The 16,903-nt window shown below is 33.0% G+C and overlaps 1 protein-coding gene across 1 annotated transcript in view; it reads left to right on the forward strand.

The window, feature by feature from the left end:
- LOC127735173 (A disintegrin and metalloproteinase with thrombospondin motifs 7-like) overlaps positions 1 to 16,903 on the forward strand; it is a 59,855-nt gene that overhangs the window by 2,800 nt on the left and 40,152 nt on the right. Inside the window, exon 2 of the mRNA XM_052245274.1 lies at positions 13,803 to 14,173. Within this exon, the coding sequence (XP_052101234.1) occupies positions 13,803 to 14,173 (371 nt within the window). The remainder of the gene's footprint in view (positions 1 to 13,802; positions 14,174 to 16,903) is intronic.

The following is a 16,903-nucleotide window of genomic DNA, read 5'->3' on the forward strand; positions in this document are numbered from 1 at the left end:
ATAAATATCCCTTTAAATTTAAATGTGCATATTTTTGAAAAATCAAATTTTATTATTTAAAATATATGTCATATCTGGTTATTATATCTGGCATTTAAGAAAACACATTTCTGGCATTTAAGAAAACACATTTGAAAACTAAACAGATCAACAACATGTTTCAAAATTGATTTTTAATGCAACCGACTTTGCACCATTGATTTAGAGGAAGATAAATTGTTATGTTTATTTGCACTTATTTGATGTTTGGCATTTTATAATCTACATTGATTTTGAGGATGAGAAAATGTTATATGAATGTTGTTTCGGATGAGGGTTGGAATAAATTCGTCTAATGAGTCGGGGATCGACCGCATTACCGTATAAATCATACATGTATATTACTCAACTCGCGATCAATTTGATTTTAATGGTTTAGTTTAATTTAGGGTAAAATTGGAACAAGACATTGATTATAAGTCTTGCATTTGCCTCATAATTTCGAGACGGGTTATCTCGATTAGTGCAATTTCAAAAGAAATTGATAAATGTGCGCAAGGATCATACTTTTGTACATATTTGGTTGAATTTGATGACAAAATGGATAAACAAACTTTAAAAAAAATGATAAAATAGTGACAATTTTCGTTATCTTTTCGCTGTTTTGAATGCCCCACGCTTTTCTTACTGTTCATGTAAACAACGCAATGTTGACCAGCTTGATAAAAAAAATATTGGACAAGCTTGGGATGACACTTATTTTTAACAAAATGAATTATAAATTTGCCATTTTTTTTTATCATTTTCTCGATCTTTATTGCATATATGTAGACCTGATCGTCCTGAACATGCATGAAATATTTACCACTGGACGTTATGCAACCAACAATCAATCATCTATACCTTCCTACGCATCCGTCTGCCACGGTCAGCGAAAGAAAAGTTTTGTTTTAAATGCCTGGCGTTTGAACGATAAAGAGACAACAATGAATATACGAAACAAGCGTTCTGGAAATAGCTTACATCGCCTTTGGGTAAGGTGAAAAGCGAATGTCGCTCGTCTACACTTAAACATTTAATAACAATTTATCTTAGATATATTGACGTGTAACATAAAAATTAACAAATTAATTAATGGAACAACAACTAACTATTGTTTTTGTTACACCTGTTTGAAGTCATTAAATACTTGGTGTCGGTAAGATTAATGACCGGTAACGTGAACCGGACAGATTCCCTAGGTTTAACATGTTAACATGGGACCACCAGATAATGGATGAATTTTGATTCAACCAAGATCTCAATTGACAATTTATAAAGTAGAAATCGATTGATTATTGGTTGCTTAAATTCCAGTTGCAAATAGTTAATGCATTTTTCAGGACGAGAACAAATTAACAATAATTATAATAGGTAGGTCTATAATAGAGACCTGACGGGATGAAGGTCAGAAAAATTTGGACTGCCACTGGAAAATCAGGGTATATTGGATAGAGACAGCAATTTTGCCTTGCACAACAGGCCATCTACAGATCCACGAAAGAGTTGTTGGAGGGGTTCTTTACGTGCCAGAGAAAGCGTGGCACTTTCTACACGAGGCTTCAGATTTAACGTCCAATCTGATTAAAAATTCTGCGGCTCTTTTCACAAAAAATCTTATGAGTAAAAATACACGTAAGTCACACACATTTCAGTATAACTTACGATCAATTTTAATCGTAAGATTTTTTGTGAAAAGAGTCACTGTCAGACCTATATTAACTCGATTGCTCGTACATATAAGCTCATATGAGTATAACGAAATCAGAGAACTATATTTTAATTAGATTGATTTAACGTCCCCATTATGACCGGACATGGCTGCGTACTTATATATCCCGCAAGCAGACACCGAGGGAACGATTGACTGCCCTTAACGCTTATCATCTTATCATGCCAGAGATGTATTTAACAGTCAAAAGATTTTCTGCGTGTACTTTTCATATAGAGTGCAGTAATTGTACTATAACAGAGTTATCAAACGCTAGGAACCTTTAATATCCTGTTCATGTTTCTATCTTGGATAGATTTATCCTGTGAAAGTTTCCTTTTTTGGAATTTGGGTTTAAATGTATTTACATGTATTTAATTTGTTGTACGAAATACGTGTTTAAGAATTGGTCAATCGATATCGATCAATCAATCGGTTTTGAACATTGCTAATTTTTCGAAACCACTAATTGTCAGGATGACATTTTCACCTCATCTCCCTAATTTTATATTACCGCCTCTGTTGTCTCGTGGAAGCATGCGCACCCCGAGTGCAGGAGGTCGTAGGTTCGACCACGACCGGGTCAAACCAAAGACTTAAAACTGTTTTCCTGTGGTCTGCTACCTTGTGAACTTACACGTTCAAAATCCGACTAACGGTGTCGGTCGAGTATACATAGCAGGGTGCATATTCATGTTCTCGTCACGCCTTCACTGAAGGAATATGCATTTGAAGAGAGTCGGAAGATGCCAAAGGGATATTCAAACTCACAAGTCGATGGCAAACTAAAACGCCATGGCAAAAAAAAAGAAGCAGATCCTGTTCCACATATGGCATCCGTCGTATTGCTCGTGTAAGTACAAATATTAAATTTGCCATTGAAAAAGCAATTGCCCAACCCATTCTTTGGTCAAAATGAAAAAAAAATGAAATTGCTTGTCGCTTTCAAAAGTTTGCCACCTCCATCTTTTCAGTCCACTACTACACCACTGAGCAATACTTTCAATAATCATGCATAAAATACAAGCGCGAAAACACACTTTGAATTTGTTGCATCAGAAGAAAGTGCATGTTTAATTAATGTACATGATCTTCAGATTCAAGTTAATCTAACAAAAATAACAGCCGGTTCATCCTAGAAACTATTATAATTATAAAATAATTATTATAAATGTTCAATTATGAATCAGAACCAGTCTCCTGCCAAATATCCCATGCGGCTACTATTGAAAACGAATGAAAAAATTTACACCATGTATATGGTGAAACAGATATACACCTTAAGTTGACTGTTTTACGACAGGAATACCCTTGCTTAAGTGGGGCGACTGCTTAACAATACGGGACGGTATAAATACGCAGTCATGTCCCGTCGTAATGGGAGTATTACATCAGATGCATTGTGTAGGTTTTTCTGTAAGTTAACAAATCCTTGCAATAACTATATTGGGGTTCGTATTTTGTCTGTTACAAAAAGGCAAATTTCTGCCCATATCCAACATTTCCAGCTTCATTTTCCAGTGGCAGTCACAATTTCCCGCCATTGAAATCTGTCGATCTACATTAAAGAACTTATGTAATAATTGTTTATTTGTTCTAGTCCTTTTTGAAATATTTGCTACTTAACGTTAAGCAATTAATTAATCAAGCAAAAGAAAAATGAAGGTGTTCCGAACAGGAGGTTTCCCTAGCTGAACAATACAGTTTCTCGGAGAAAAAAACGTCTCTGGCTGTACAGTAAATGTGCAGATAGTGATTCATAAGCATCATTTGATGCCGGCATTCAGCCACCTGAAGAAAGATTTGCAAGAGCAATTTTGTTATTTACATGCTTTATGATTCTTACTTTTTATTCTTCAATCAAAGTTTGTATTTTACCGGATAAACGTCATGTCATATGCTGTAACTTTCTCAGTTTGTATTTCTAAGAGAAATTCTAGGGCGTAAAAAGGGAAAACATAAAAGAAAACAACTGCTCCTATATCTTGTGACTTCTTATCATAATTGCTAAAACATTCATTTGACGTGCATGTTGCGCAACATACATATCTTCTTGTCAAATTAAGGTTCATACAACATATCTCCACTTGAACGGCATGTCGCTTTGACTTGTGTGTTGATTGTTCTTCTAGAGATGAATAGCTGGTAATTGGTTTAATGGCACCATGTTCCATAACTTACAAGTCTCCTGCCACCTTACTTCTTATTAAAGGGCGCTCAGCGAAGATATACACCTGTCTTTCATTTGCTATATTGTAGAAAGAATCCTAGTGCATGTTGTTTTTTGCTCACCAGAATGACAAATTTGTTGTTGTAAATTATCCTTGATAAAACATACAAACACAATGAATCAGTGAGTATGCATGTTAGTTCGGTGCTTGGCATTAATATCTTCGGATAAAATAATTATTTGATCATAGTCTTTATAGATAGATAGTTTTGCCAATGTTAGTACAAAACTGTAAAATCTTCTTGTTCACTGTTTCAAGTAGTTTTACTATTCAATGTTTCTGTTGCTAATACGTTTTTCAGCACCGTTGCGTTGAAATCGGAATCCTATGGCAACTAAATATGTGGAAAAATATTACCCGTCTGCATTTGTAAAATTGAGTTTTACCCCCTCTATCATCTATGCCTTGAGGATTAATATATTTAAACACTTAAGCTAAGGACAAATAAATAGTTATGGTCACCCATTTATGCAAGGTATTCTCATTCTCCAAGAAAAAAGAGAAAAGAGCCTTCGCTCAAGATTCATGTTCCACTAGACTGCTAAACAAAATGGGATTCTTCGAAAGAACTTATTTTTTCTGTAACCCTTTAAACCCTGGTTTCCTGCAAAACTGTCATAACTTAGATAAGCGCATCCGTCTAGTTAAAAAAAAACGACCCAAAACTATCAGCATCTTTAAAAGACATCAACAGTTTATCACTTGAAAAGACTCTTCTTAGATTTTTCTGTCCCCACCCCCATTCTCAATCATCTTGTAGTACCCGAATTTGCAATACAATTTAACTTTGTACTGTATATTTATTTATTATTAAGTGTGTTAGCCATCAAGACTGGAATATTTATTTACTTTGTCACCGACGTGTTTATAATCTTGAATGATCAGTCATATTTTCCAAAACTTAAATATTTATATCTTATCATGTAAATTATTTAAACACGCAAATGACATAATAATTTATCAAAATCATTTAAAAGACCGCATAATTTGACAAGAGATCAAAGGTACCGATAATTTCTGTTTGATTTTTTTCGGTAGGAATAAATAGCGACAGTCAAACTATGTTGATAAAAAAAATGGTTCAAGGGTTTGCGGATATATATGATATTTAAGTCGGTCGAAATAGAGATAAATATAAAAATATAGAACCATGGTTAGACATATTCGGTTTCATCCTTCCTCTGTCTTGCTTGTTACTTGTCTGTCAAACGAAACACGATGGGAAGTTGACACTTAAAGACGACAAGTGTTGGGTACTTTACAGTAGTTATCCCACACAGGTCTTTGATTGCTGACTTTCTCAGGTCATTTGGTACGCCACACAAGTATTTAAAAAATGGCATACTTGTATTAGTTATTTATTATTTAGTTATTAATAAATACTAAATTACCTTATTCAACCAATATTTCCTTCAAGTCTTTCTACAAATATGTTGATGTTACACTTTGGTTGTCTTCATGTATGTAGTTGTGAACCTAATATTGTGTAGCTAAGCTATTGTGTAGCCGGGCTACAAATGACAGTATTTAAAAAAGTGGCTTCACTAAAGAGTACATTATTAGTCGAAGCTAGCGTACGTCTTGATTCTGTACTGTAAGATCTAATTGGATTGTTCGAAATACTAAGGATTTTCCACTCCAGGAAAAGATTACCTTAGCTATATTTGACAAAACCATTCGGAATTTGTTATCCTCAATCTCTTCAACTGAGTACTTTGTTAGGCCATTTAATGTTTTTGATTCTAGCGTTACTTATGAGTTTTTTGTAGACGAAACGCGTGTCTGGCGTACAAAATTGTAAACCTGGTATATTTGATGAGTTTTTTCTACTAATCGTTGAAGACCTGATAGTAACTATCAAGATATATGTAAAGAACAGCTACAAAACGGCTGTTCGTACATTGTCTAGTATACACTGTATTTGAATCGTGCTGATATCAAGTTTAACTCCAAATCAACGATCTGCTCTGTCGTAATGCACGTGTGCACATTTGACCGAATATTCAAGTTATCGTACACAGCAGAGTTTTTTTTATCTGATAAGAACCAAAGCACCAATAAAAAACCATTAGTTAAGAAATATCTTTATCATTATATATTTACTAGCAATTATATGCATACACGCACAACAGAAGTAAGCAAGCGAACAATCCAAATGAAATTATGCTATAAACAAAACATCTCTGTAATTGACTCATAGAACTGAATACAAAAAATACATCTATAATTCTATAATTGTTACTTTCATTGTCTACAATTTGGGTCGAGAATGCATGTTACGAAAAATATGCAAGCCGAATTAGTGAACCAGTTTAGTTGTATGTTGAAAATGTACACCACTATGACAATTATTGCACTTGTACGTTCGTATAGTTCAAAGAAAACCAATAAATCTAGTATGTGATTATGTAAGGACATAAAACAGATAAATGTAGTCTCTAATCTTAAACTGTATCAATTATGCTTTAAAATGACATCATTAGTCGCAAATTATATGTACTTTGGAGAACCTTATTGTGATCTCTTGTTTGTCATTATAATTCAACATTTAAAATTGTATTTCATCCCCACCCAATAAGAAAAAGTGTATTTTCATCTGGAAACTTAGTTTGAACCTGAAAGACTTGTACCTGGATCGAGACCTCGATTTACAACGATAATATCTCCTCGCAGTCTTGAACTTGTAGTGAGGTGATAGTATCTCCTCGCAGTCTTGAACTTGTAGTGAGGTGATAATATCTCCTCGCAGTCTTGAACTTGTAGTGAGGTGGTAATATCTCCTCGCAGTCTTGAACTTGTAGTGAGGTGATAATATCTCCTCGCAGTCTTGAACTTGTAGTGAGGTGATAATATCTCCTCGCAGTCTTGAACTTGTAGTGAGGTGGTAATATCTCCTCGCAGTCTTGAACTTGTAGTGAGGTGATAATATCTCCTCGCAGTCTTGAACTTGTAGTGAGGTGATAATATCTCCTCGCACTCTTGAACTTGTAGTGAGGTGGTAATATCTCCTCACAGTCTGAACTTGTAGTGAGGTGATAATATCCCCGCATTCTTGAACTTGTAGTGAGGTGATTCTTTTTGTTCCATGTTGGAGGCTTCAGATGGAGAACAGCAATAAAAGCGTTGCTCCGTAGTTTTGATTTTTTTGTTCTCTATGTGTGCTTTATATATACCACATTTACATGTTTCTGTGTGTTCTTTTTTTTACATAAAGAAGATCCATGCATAGTGTAGTAAATAAATTTGATGCTGGTAAAATGTCTTTTCTAAATTGTTGCTTTGCCATTTAAAAAAAAAGATTTGTAAATGCAGAGGTAAATATGATATAAGAGTAGAAAGCTTCCGTTTTTGTGACGCAGGAAGGCCAGAGTGTTGATGGGTATAAATTTGTTTGTGCATCTGCACTTCAATCTATGATCGCTAATGTTTACCATTATGAAAACACACTGAGCTTATATTTTAAACTTAAATGTTATTTTTGGCTTCTAAATTATGACATAACACGATACAATTTTATTACATTCATGTTTAGAAAATAACCGTGGATGAATCAATGTATTCTTGCCAAATCTGAGTGATTAGTTGGCTACGGACTACCGACCATTGTTACAAATATTCCTATAAAGTTGCAATGTTCCACATTAAACTGCCACTATCAATTACATAATTTTATTTGCTTTTTACACTCTGTTGATGTTCAGTAAGTGTGTATATTATGTCTGGTATTATTTGGGCTTATATTAGATTTGAAGTAGCTTGAGATGAAAAACTAATCAAGCAGGTTTCGAGTAAGGAAGGAATAAGAATGACTTTGATAAATAAAAAACGACCTTTTGCTTAAAATTACCAAGGTTGAAAAGCATTTGCGTATGGTATATGAGCAGTTACGGTCGCAGGATTTTTACTTTTTATTGTGTGTTTGATTAATCAATACTGTCCTTATTTTTTTAAAAACCTTTTATCTCTTGAACTCAGAATTCAGACTCATTTTTCTTATGCTCTTTTTGTCTACCAAGAAATCAGCTAGTTGAGAAAAATTGCTCAGTTATTATATATTGGTTCTATTTTCTTTGTTGTTGATTTTACCGTTAAGTAGCTCTCAAATAAAATTTTAGAGAGACGAAATCGTGAAGTGAAAAGGTCTTTCAGTTTGTTTCTGTAGTTGCGTATTGTGGGAAAAAAGAAACCAATAAAAGATTTAAGTATGAATAAAATGAGATGTGACGTATACGTCCATGAGATGATCACACGATAACCTATTAACACCAGAAGACATATATAGAAGTCAATATACAGTTCCAAAATAGACCATTGTGTTCCATTATTTCAGGCTCGAAACTATTGAAAATAAGAGTGAAAAGGATTACGTATACCCTGATCACGTAAATCCGCATGTTAGAAATATTTTCTATCGTTTTGTTTTCTAAATAAATTTGAATATTTCGTGATCTATTTCCCGAGAGACATTTCCATTCCATAATTATAGTGTCTTATTCTCGGTAGTCACACTGTCACTTTTTCAGCAATGCTTCACGCTGGCAGTTGTTCCTTAGAAACATGTTTACTCTTGTAAAAGGATGCTTTTCACCATTTGACCAGTTTGTTCGATGATAATCTGGGTGAAAGACTTTGAAACTAAATTTTGCACGACCAAGTGTTTGAATTACCAAATACGTGATTTTCCGTGTCCATTTAAACTGATTCTTTGATTTTGTACACTATATTTGTAAACTATAACATGAACACTTTTGTCATAACTCCAAACCCTTGGACTGTTACATTAAGAAGATTGATGAACCCCAATGAACCATACCTTTTAATGAAATTGATGGGAAATTACTGTGTTTAAACGATCAATGAAACATGACTGAATATCTTATGATTGATTTATGATGTGCTCCGACAAATTTTTAAGATTTGGTTTTATTGATTATACAATTTTTAAAGAAATTCCAACCGATAAGATATGTAGTATACAAAAGTTCATTTAATGATATTAATGAGTAAAATGAACCATTCGTTATGTTAAACTCATGACTTGAAAACCCTGCATACCTCAGTTTCATTAATTCATTTGGAATATTAACAATCTTGCATAGCTTTTTCCAGCGACTTCTAACCCTACGTCACGTGTCCATAATTGTTTTATAGTGTATATACTTTGTTCTCCTTATTTATAAGCTGTAAGCAAATTGTCCTGTTCAACGATGCCTCGCTTAACCTACCGAATTTGACTATTTACCGGATTTGTAATTACATAAGCAACACGACGGGTGCTACGTGTAGAGCAGGATCTGTTTACCCTTCCGGAGCACCTTAGATCACCCCAAGTTTTTGGTGGGGTTCGTGTTGTTTAGTCTTTAGTTTTCTATGTTGTGTCATCTGTACTATTATTTGTCTGTTTGTCTTTTTATTTTTGGCCATGGCGTTGTCAGTTTGTTTTCGATCTATGAAGTTGACTGTCCCTCTGGTATCTTTCGACCCTCTTTTAGACATTAGCGGTGATACAGAAATACCAATTAAAGGGTTAATTTATTCTACATCAATGAACGAAAAACAAGTATGACAGGCAAAAACTACTGGATTCCATGACAAACCTGGATATGGACATGCACATAGAGAATGCGACGTGTAATATTACTGACAGCGCTCAACCCTTTCCTAAGCTGGAACTATACAACATATACCATGAGAGCACACTGTAAAATAATTTACGTGTCTCATCAGATCGGTATATATTCTAAGTACAAAAACACATAATAAAAAGACAAATGACACAGAATACATCAATGAGTACCCGCAATTACTGAAGGCTAGTTTAAAACCAATAACGACTACATGTAGTAAATAAATTATGTTTTCCAAGGCTAAGTATCAATCAGTACACATCCAACGGATTTAGTAGAAGGACGTCATCAACAGTCTGAGAAAAGCATGATTTGATTTATGTATGCTACAAGATGAATGATTACTATAACTTTGAACAAATGACCTTAAATAACCTCAACTCTGGAAAAGTTTCGCTTGTTTCTTGGATCAAGGATCGGCAAAAAAAAAATAGATGCAATAAACCATTGAATTTAATATTGAAAAAGGATACATAGACTATAATATATTTATAGATGAGCCAAAAATATATATACGCAAATAATGAAATATATTTTTAAGAGTGGTAAGCAGTTATAAATGATCAATTGCATTCGTTATTTCTAGGAATGTCTGGTTTTTGTTATCATTACAGACATTGTTTATAGTCCCAAGGACATGGTTATTGCCGATTATGATCAAACTCGCCATTAATATGTCTTTTAGATAATGATTGATCGCTGTAAAAACGATTTAATCGATTAATAATGCTTCAAACTATCCCCGATATCAAACAACGATCCTGCTAATGGCATAACCATTTTCTAATTCTAATCCATTTATTTTTTTATTTATTTATATTTCTCCTGGTTCCTGGTATCAGAAGATTTCGTAATAGCTTTACTATATAATCAGTAAATATAACTTCAGTCGAAATCCTCAATGCACTCGATCAATTTTATAAGTAAAAAATGTAAAAAAACTTCAAAGCTCTTCGTCTAGAGTTTGTATATCCCAAAGATGGCATCAAAACGTAAACAACCGTCTAATCTGTTTCAATATTAATTCAATATTCAATTATTTAACAAGCAGTCAAGCAGATAAAAAAAATAAAATTAAAAAAAATAATATATTACCCTAGGCCGTATAACCTATACATATTTTTTTTGTAAAGTTATGAAACTCTTGCAGCAACTGATATGAGCGTTTGATTTGCTACATATATAACCTGAAGAGAGCATTAAAATCCTGAAAGTGTACTCAATGTTTGGATGCTGTCAGATCAAACAGGGATACATCTAAATACACAATAACATGTTTATATTCACATGTACTTAGGCGAACCTGGTTATTTTCTAATTTTGAAAAAAATGATATTCAGTGTAACCATTTTTTAAATAACATATTACAAATGTTTTTACAAGTACATTTCATATTTATTGCACAGTTTGTGGAAAATTTATATAGTATGGTCATATCTTCCTATTCTGTAAGGAGATACCAAGGCTGGTAGGCCCCTGTAGGTTAAGAATTTCCTTGTTCATTTTTTTTTTAAATACTTTAAATTTGTTAAAATCTATCAAAACTGCAATTTTGAGCCAACATTATACTTTAATTATCGGGTTAAATTAACAACCCAGAGATATAGATATACTCTCACAAAAAAGAAAGAAAGAAACATAGCAACAATACAAGGAATACAAATACAAACACAGACAAAAAAAAAAAAAAAGAAAACAAGCAAAAACAAAATAAAAAACAAAACAATAAAAAAAACCACATAAAACACAACCAAATAAACAAACAAAACCAAACGCATAATTACAGAAAAAAATATTACAGAGATGAACAAACTAGTGCTATTTGTTGTCTCGCTGTAATAAAACTATCGGTCTATCTGTTTGAAGCAAATAACTGTCAATTCTGACAAGTGTGCCACCTTCTGATGATTTACAATTATGATCAAAGTTACTAACACGGGTCGTAATTGTTGCTACTCATGTAACGGTTGTGAGAAACGGATATCCAATATGTTGTCTCAGCACAACATTCTGTTCAATTTAAGCCATTTAAAACCATAATGAATACCATTATGTAAAATTTTGTTTGATCATAAAAAATTGTAGGAAAAATGTTTGTATCAATAATACATACGGTAAAAAGGATTTGCTTTTGAAATAAGGATATAGTTTTACTTTACATTATAGATAAGTACAATAAAATCTTTTAATATTCGTATAATCATCAATGTCAAAACCATTCAAACATCTAAAGTTTCATTTTAATATCCCAATTAAACACATTTTATGAAATAAAATTCTTATTCATAGGAAACTTGACAATCGTTCTGTGTTACAACATGGCTCGTTAAGATAACTCATATAGTTAGTCATCTAGCTTCTTCAGTAGGATTTCAAGCTATTACAAGTAAAGTCCTCCGCGGGAAACCACTTATATGGTCAATGTAGCTATAAGGAACTTCTTTACTTACCACTTAAGCCTTAATATCAGGTGCTTTTTATAATACAATATATAAAAGAAGTCGCGGGAAAATGATTGAAAGAGACATACATATTAAAACATGGGGAGAGGTCATTTGTGATTTTCGTTTTTGTCCTTAAAGAGTGAATCTTTCATTTTCCGTATGATGTGTGTGGACCGTTGTGTCTATGGCTTATACGTCATTGTTTTGTTTGTTCCACTCCGGATTATGTTTTTTATTGTGTCTGCTTTGAATCTTGAAGCTTTTTCTTATTCATTTTTTTTTATGTTCTTACTACATGTAAGATCATGTAATGCGAATATCTACAACTAGTTACTGGTTTTTCTATGTGTCGGGGGCCTCGGTGGCCGTGTGGCCTAAGTAGTTACTACTGTAATCACTAGCCAGTCAACACTGAGGTTGTGAGTTCGAACCCCGCTCGTGCGGGTGCACTCGACTCCAGTCTTAATTGACTAGGATTGTCAGTTTTCCTATCGAAGGTCGGTGGTTTTCTCCGGGCACTCCGGCTTCCTCCACCAATAAAAACTGGCCGCCACGAAATAGCCCAAAAGCGGTGCTTAAAAGTGGCGTTAAAACACCAAAAATCAAATCAAATCTATGTGTCGATAGCAGACGACCTTTTTTTATAGCTTTGCTTAAGAAGTTAACTTGCAAAAACTGTTATTAAACTTGAAACTGTTTCAATGTTTTAAACGTGCAAAATGAAGTTTAAAGTGGTGATGTGATGATTATGCACTATTTTGATTAAAATATACTTTACAGAAACTAAAGTGTGAAGTCTGTTTATCTAATGGTTCTCTGACGAGAAAGGCGAGAGAATGTAAAAACATAGATTGACGTGTTTAACTCGACTGGCGATAAAAAATACTCGTGCCATTGATTATGAGTTTAATTTCATTTATTTTGTTGTGATAAATTTAACAAAAATAGGTTCATTTCCATATATATCTTGGATTAAAATAACCGCCCGTGTTGAAGGCCGTACTTTGACATCATGATAATTGTTTACTTTTTACACATTGTGACTTGGATGGAGAGTTGTCTCATTGGCACTCATACCACATTGTCTTATTTATATGTACATATTAGTTATTTATAATATACATAAACATTTCCGAATCAATGTCAAAAGGTCAGAGCAGGACAGTATTAAATGTTAACTAGTGTATGTGTATATACGTCGATAAACTTTTGATCACTGACAAGATCAGTCTGGGAAGCACGCCTTCCCATTCATATTGAATTTTGTCAGTGTCCATGACGTGATGTTATTTGCAGTTGCGTCTGACATTTGTCTGGACTGTATAATCTAAAATGTTTATACAATGTGTTTTGTCTGTCTAGCCACTATTTATTGTCCTTGAATACAACTTAGTAATATTGGCCTTCAACCATGTGTAATGGCGTCTATATAAGTTCGAGACAAAAAGAAATTTCAATAAAAAAATCATTTCAAGGGGAAACAGTCTTAATAAGTCATACTGTGAATGTCGGAAAAGAGAAGATGACTTTTTCAAAGAACATTGAGGATCGTTGCTGTATTTTCAAATTTGATTATTCAATAAAATCATGTCAAGTTCTAAATCTAATGTAAGCACACGATCCAATAGATCAGAGACATGTCTCTGATAAGATGAATAAAAGCAGAAGAAAAACAATGTGAATCAGTTCCGGAAGAGAACTTAATTTAGTAAATCTTGTATAACCTACAATAAGATAAAACAATGCTAACATGTTTTTATTTGTATTCCAGCGTCATTTGTAGCAGACTTAGACCAATATGAGATATCTATTCCAAGTAGAGTGAGCAGCAATGGTATACACATATCATATTCATTAAAGCCACCTTCTAGCCGTGAAAAACGGAGTCATCAAAGACAGAAAAAGCAAAAAGACAGAATTCATTATAAAATCAACATTGATAAATCAGATGTGATTTTAAAACTTGAACCAAATCATAAATTTATAAGCCCGTCCCTATTAATAGAAAGAAGAACTAATTCTTATAAAAATGTGACAGATTCAGTGTTCAGACGGTATGGGGACCGTTCATTATGTCATTTTACGGGACACATTGTAGGAGACCGTTCCAGTAAAGTAGCATTAGAAATATGTAATGGTTTGGTAAGTAGCTGTTTATTTTAATAACTTTAGTTTAAACATGTTTTATTTGCTAAATTTAAGCCAAAATGGATGAGACACAAGTAAATCATACGTAAAAAGTCTTCCTTCCCCGTGATACAATACAAATGTATATATTATGATAATGTTATGAGCATGCATGTAAATCGAACAAATCTATTAAATAGTTTACGAACTATAAATAAAAAGAAGAAGCAAAGATTGATAAATAATTGTATTCTGTAATGACAACTCTAATGATCCAGCAGCCTATATTATAAAATTTGAAGGCTTCCATTAATGCAGTTGCAAAACCGTGTTTCAGACAACACACGTTAATACCTCTAAGACTTTCGCCAAAAGACACGACTTATATATATATGGTATTATTGTGTTGCCGGACCTTCATATGTGGTCGATCTTTCTCGGTATAGTTGAATTTATCTCTTTGAATACTTTTTCTTGATTGATTGGAAAATGAAACGTTATGTCATTTCCGTGTATAATAAGTAAAGAACCGTTCGACCGATGCTTTTCAAATTTCAATACGTTGCCCAAAGTTACTGTTGATATTGACGAAATGAACGTAACATAACATATTGACAATTTTCACTTTTGCCGTCAGGAGTTTTGATCCTTGATTTCTTTTAACAAGGACACTAATAAACCCGGTTTGTTATCATTTTGACAGCCTCTTATTCAATATTGCTGTCGGTAACGGTCTTTGTCTATTCCCAGTACTCTGATTTCAATTGTGTCTTCCAAATTCGGCCATGTACATGTGAAGGGTAAGAGAATTCACATGTACATACAATTTATGTATAGATTTGGCGATGTCCTGTTGATACACAATAGACATCCTACGATCCAATATTGCTTAATGCTACATCAATAAAGACTTCTCGTCGGATCTTACCACGCTGAGTAACATGAGAGATGTCACTAGTAGAGTAGTTCTGCTGTTGTCTGTTCTATGGTCGGGTTGTTGTCTCTTTGACACATTCCCCATTTCCATTCTCAATTTTAGTTACTGTAGATAGTTGTCTCATTTGTTTTCCTACCATATCTCCTTATTTTTTTTCAAATTTCGACGACAGTTTTAAACGCAGTGTAAACAGACAATACTAGTATTAGTTGTGATATATTGAAAATGCTACCTATTTGACAGGTGGTTAAACTCTTACCCGGAACTCCATTAATCCAGTTTAAAGTGGCATACCAATGGTTTAAATTACAAGTAATTTGTTTATAACAATGCTTGTATTACAAGAGGTCTGACCAATTTTTCATCAGATCACGATACAATCTTGCACTTAGTAAAGTATTCAATTATATTACAATAGAAACCGATATTTCATCTCAGGGGAGGGTATTTTTTAAAACTGTTTGCATATTGTGATGTATTAAGGGAAGAATGCATCTAGCAGGGTTAATTACTTTCCGATAAAATGTTATGCAATCGTTTACTTATGGCCTAAATTAACCTTTTGTAGTCTAGATGAAAATTGATTCGGACTTGTAATGGCAATCGTTGAGTGATAAAATATAATCTATGTATGTTATTTTTAAAATAAATATTTATTCAGTAATCAGTTTTTATTGACCATCGTATGAAGTAATATGATTTATCGTTCATATACTTAAAATCACTTAATATATTTTTTTTTTCTTTTGAAGACAATTTACTCTCTTAAAATTTGATTTTTATTATATTTTTTTAGACACAGTGCACTTTCATCGATCATTCATACCAAAACAGGTAATCGACTAGAACAAAAGCATGACCCATAACATGTCTTTTGAAAGTATTTGAAAAATTTAAGCTTGACAAGGAATTCATGAAATACTTTATATATCGTATCTGTCATGATGTCCATTCGACCTTGCTTGTCTTTCATAGTATCCCAGCAGTATCGGTTGTTTTTATTTCTTTTAACTATTGGTAGGCAAAGTGTAGCGGATATGCGACTCCTTTCTATATTAATTCTTGTACTTTCTATGTTTTAATCTTGTCTTTTCATATTTTATTCTTGTCGTCCTTAATTTTATTCTTGTCTTTTGTGATTTTTCTTGGTTCTTGTCATTTTTTATTCTTATTTGTATTCGTGTCCTTTTTCTCAAAAGATAGAACTGCCAAACCGTGATATGATCTTGATATAATAAGGGGTTGTTTCGCTACACATATTTTAAGTACAGAAGCAAATGTGAAAATAAAACTTTAACTGTAAATAAATATGAAAGTTATTCCTTCAATGTTTACAGTTGATGTCACAGAATTTTTTTTTATCACTGCTTCACATTGCAAATACCAGTATGTCCTATATATCAAAGTTACTTATAATTGTAAATATCTTCTCTTGTAAATAAACAAAATCAGAGCAGTTTTGTAGATATAACTATAAATGCCGGATTGTACTTTCCAATGATAAGGAATTGAATAAAATCAGACAGTTTGCGTTAATCTCTAACCTTATTTAAATAAGAATTTATATATTTTATCATTAGTCAAACATTTCATGACCGGTCTAGTTAACATTTGCCTACTCAAAGACAACAAAACCGACAAAAGTCCATTCAAATGACTGTTTTATCCAGTCAATATTAGCACAAGACAGATACATTATTATAACCACAATCTTCAAGACATATACCTTTTTAAAAAACTTTTCCCATCCCTCTTTATCAGTACATGTTGGTTAGCTTATATGATTTTAGCCTTAACAAGTACATATT

This window comes from Mytilus californianus, unplaced genomic scaffold (genome assembly GCF_021869535.1).
Source record: "Mytilus californianus isolate M0D057914Y unplaced genomic scaffold, xbMytCali1.0.p SCAF_3, whole genome shotgun sequence".
Lineage (NCBI taxonomy): Eukaryota > Metazoa > Mollusca > Bivalvia > Mytilida > Mytilidae > Mytilus > Mytilus californianus.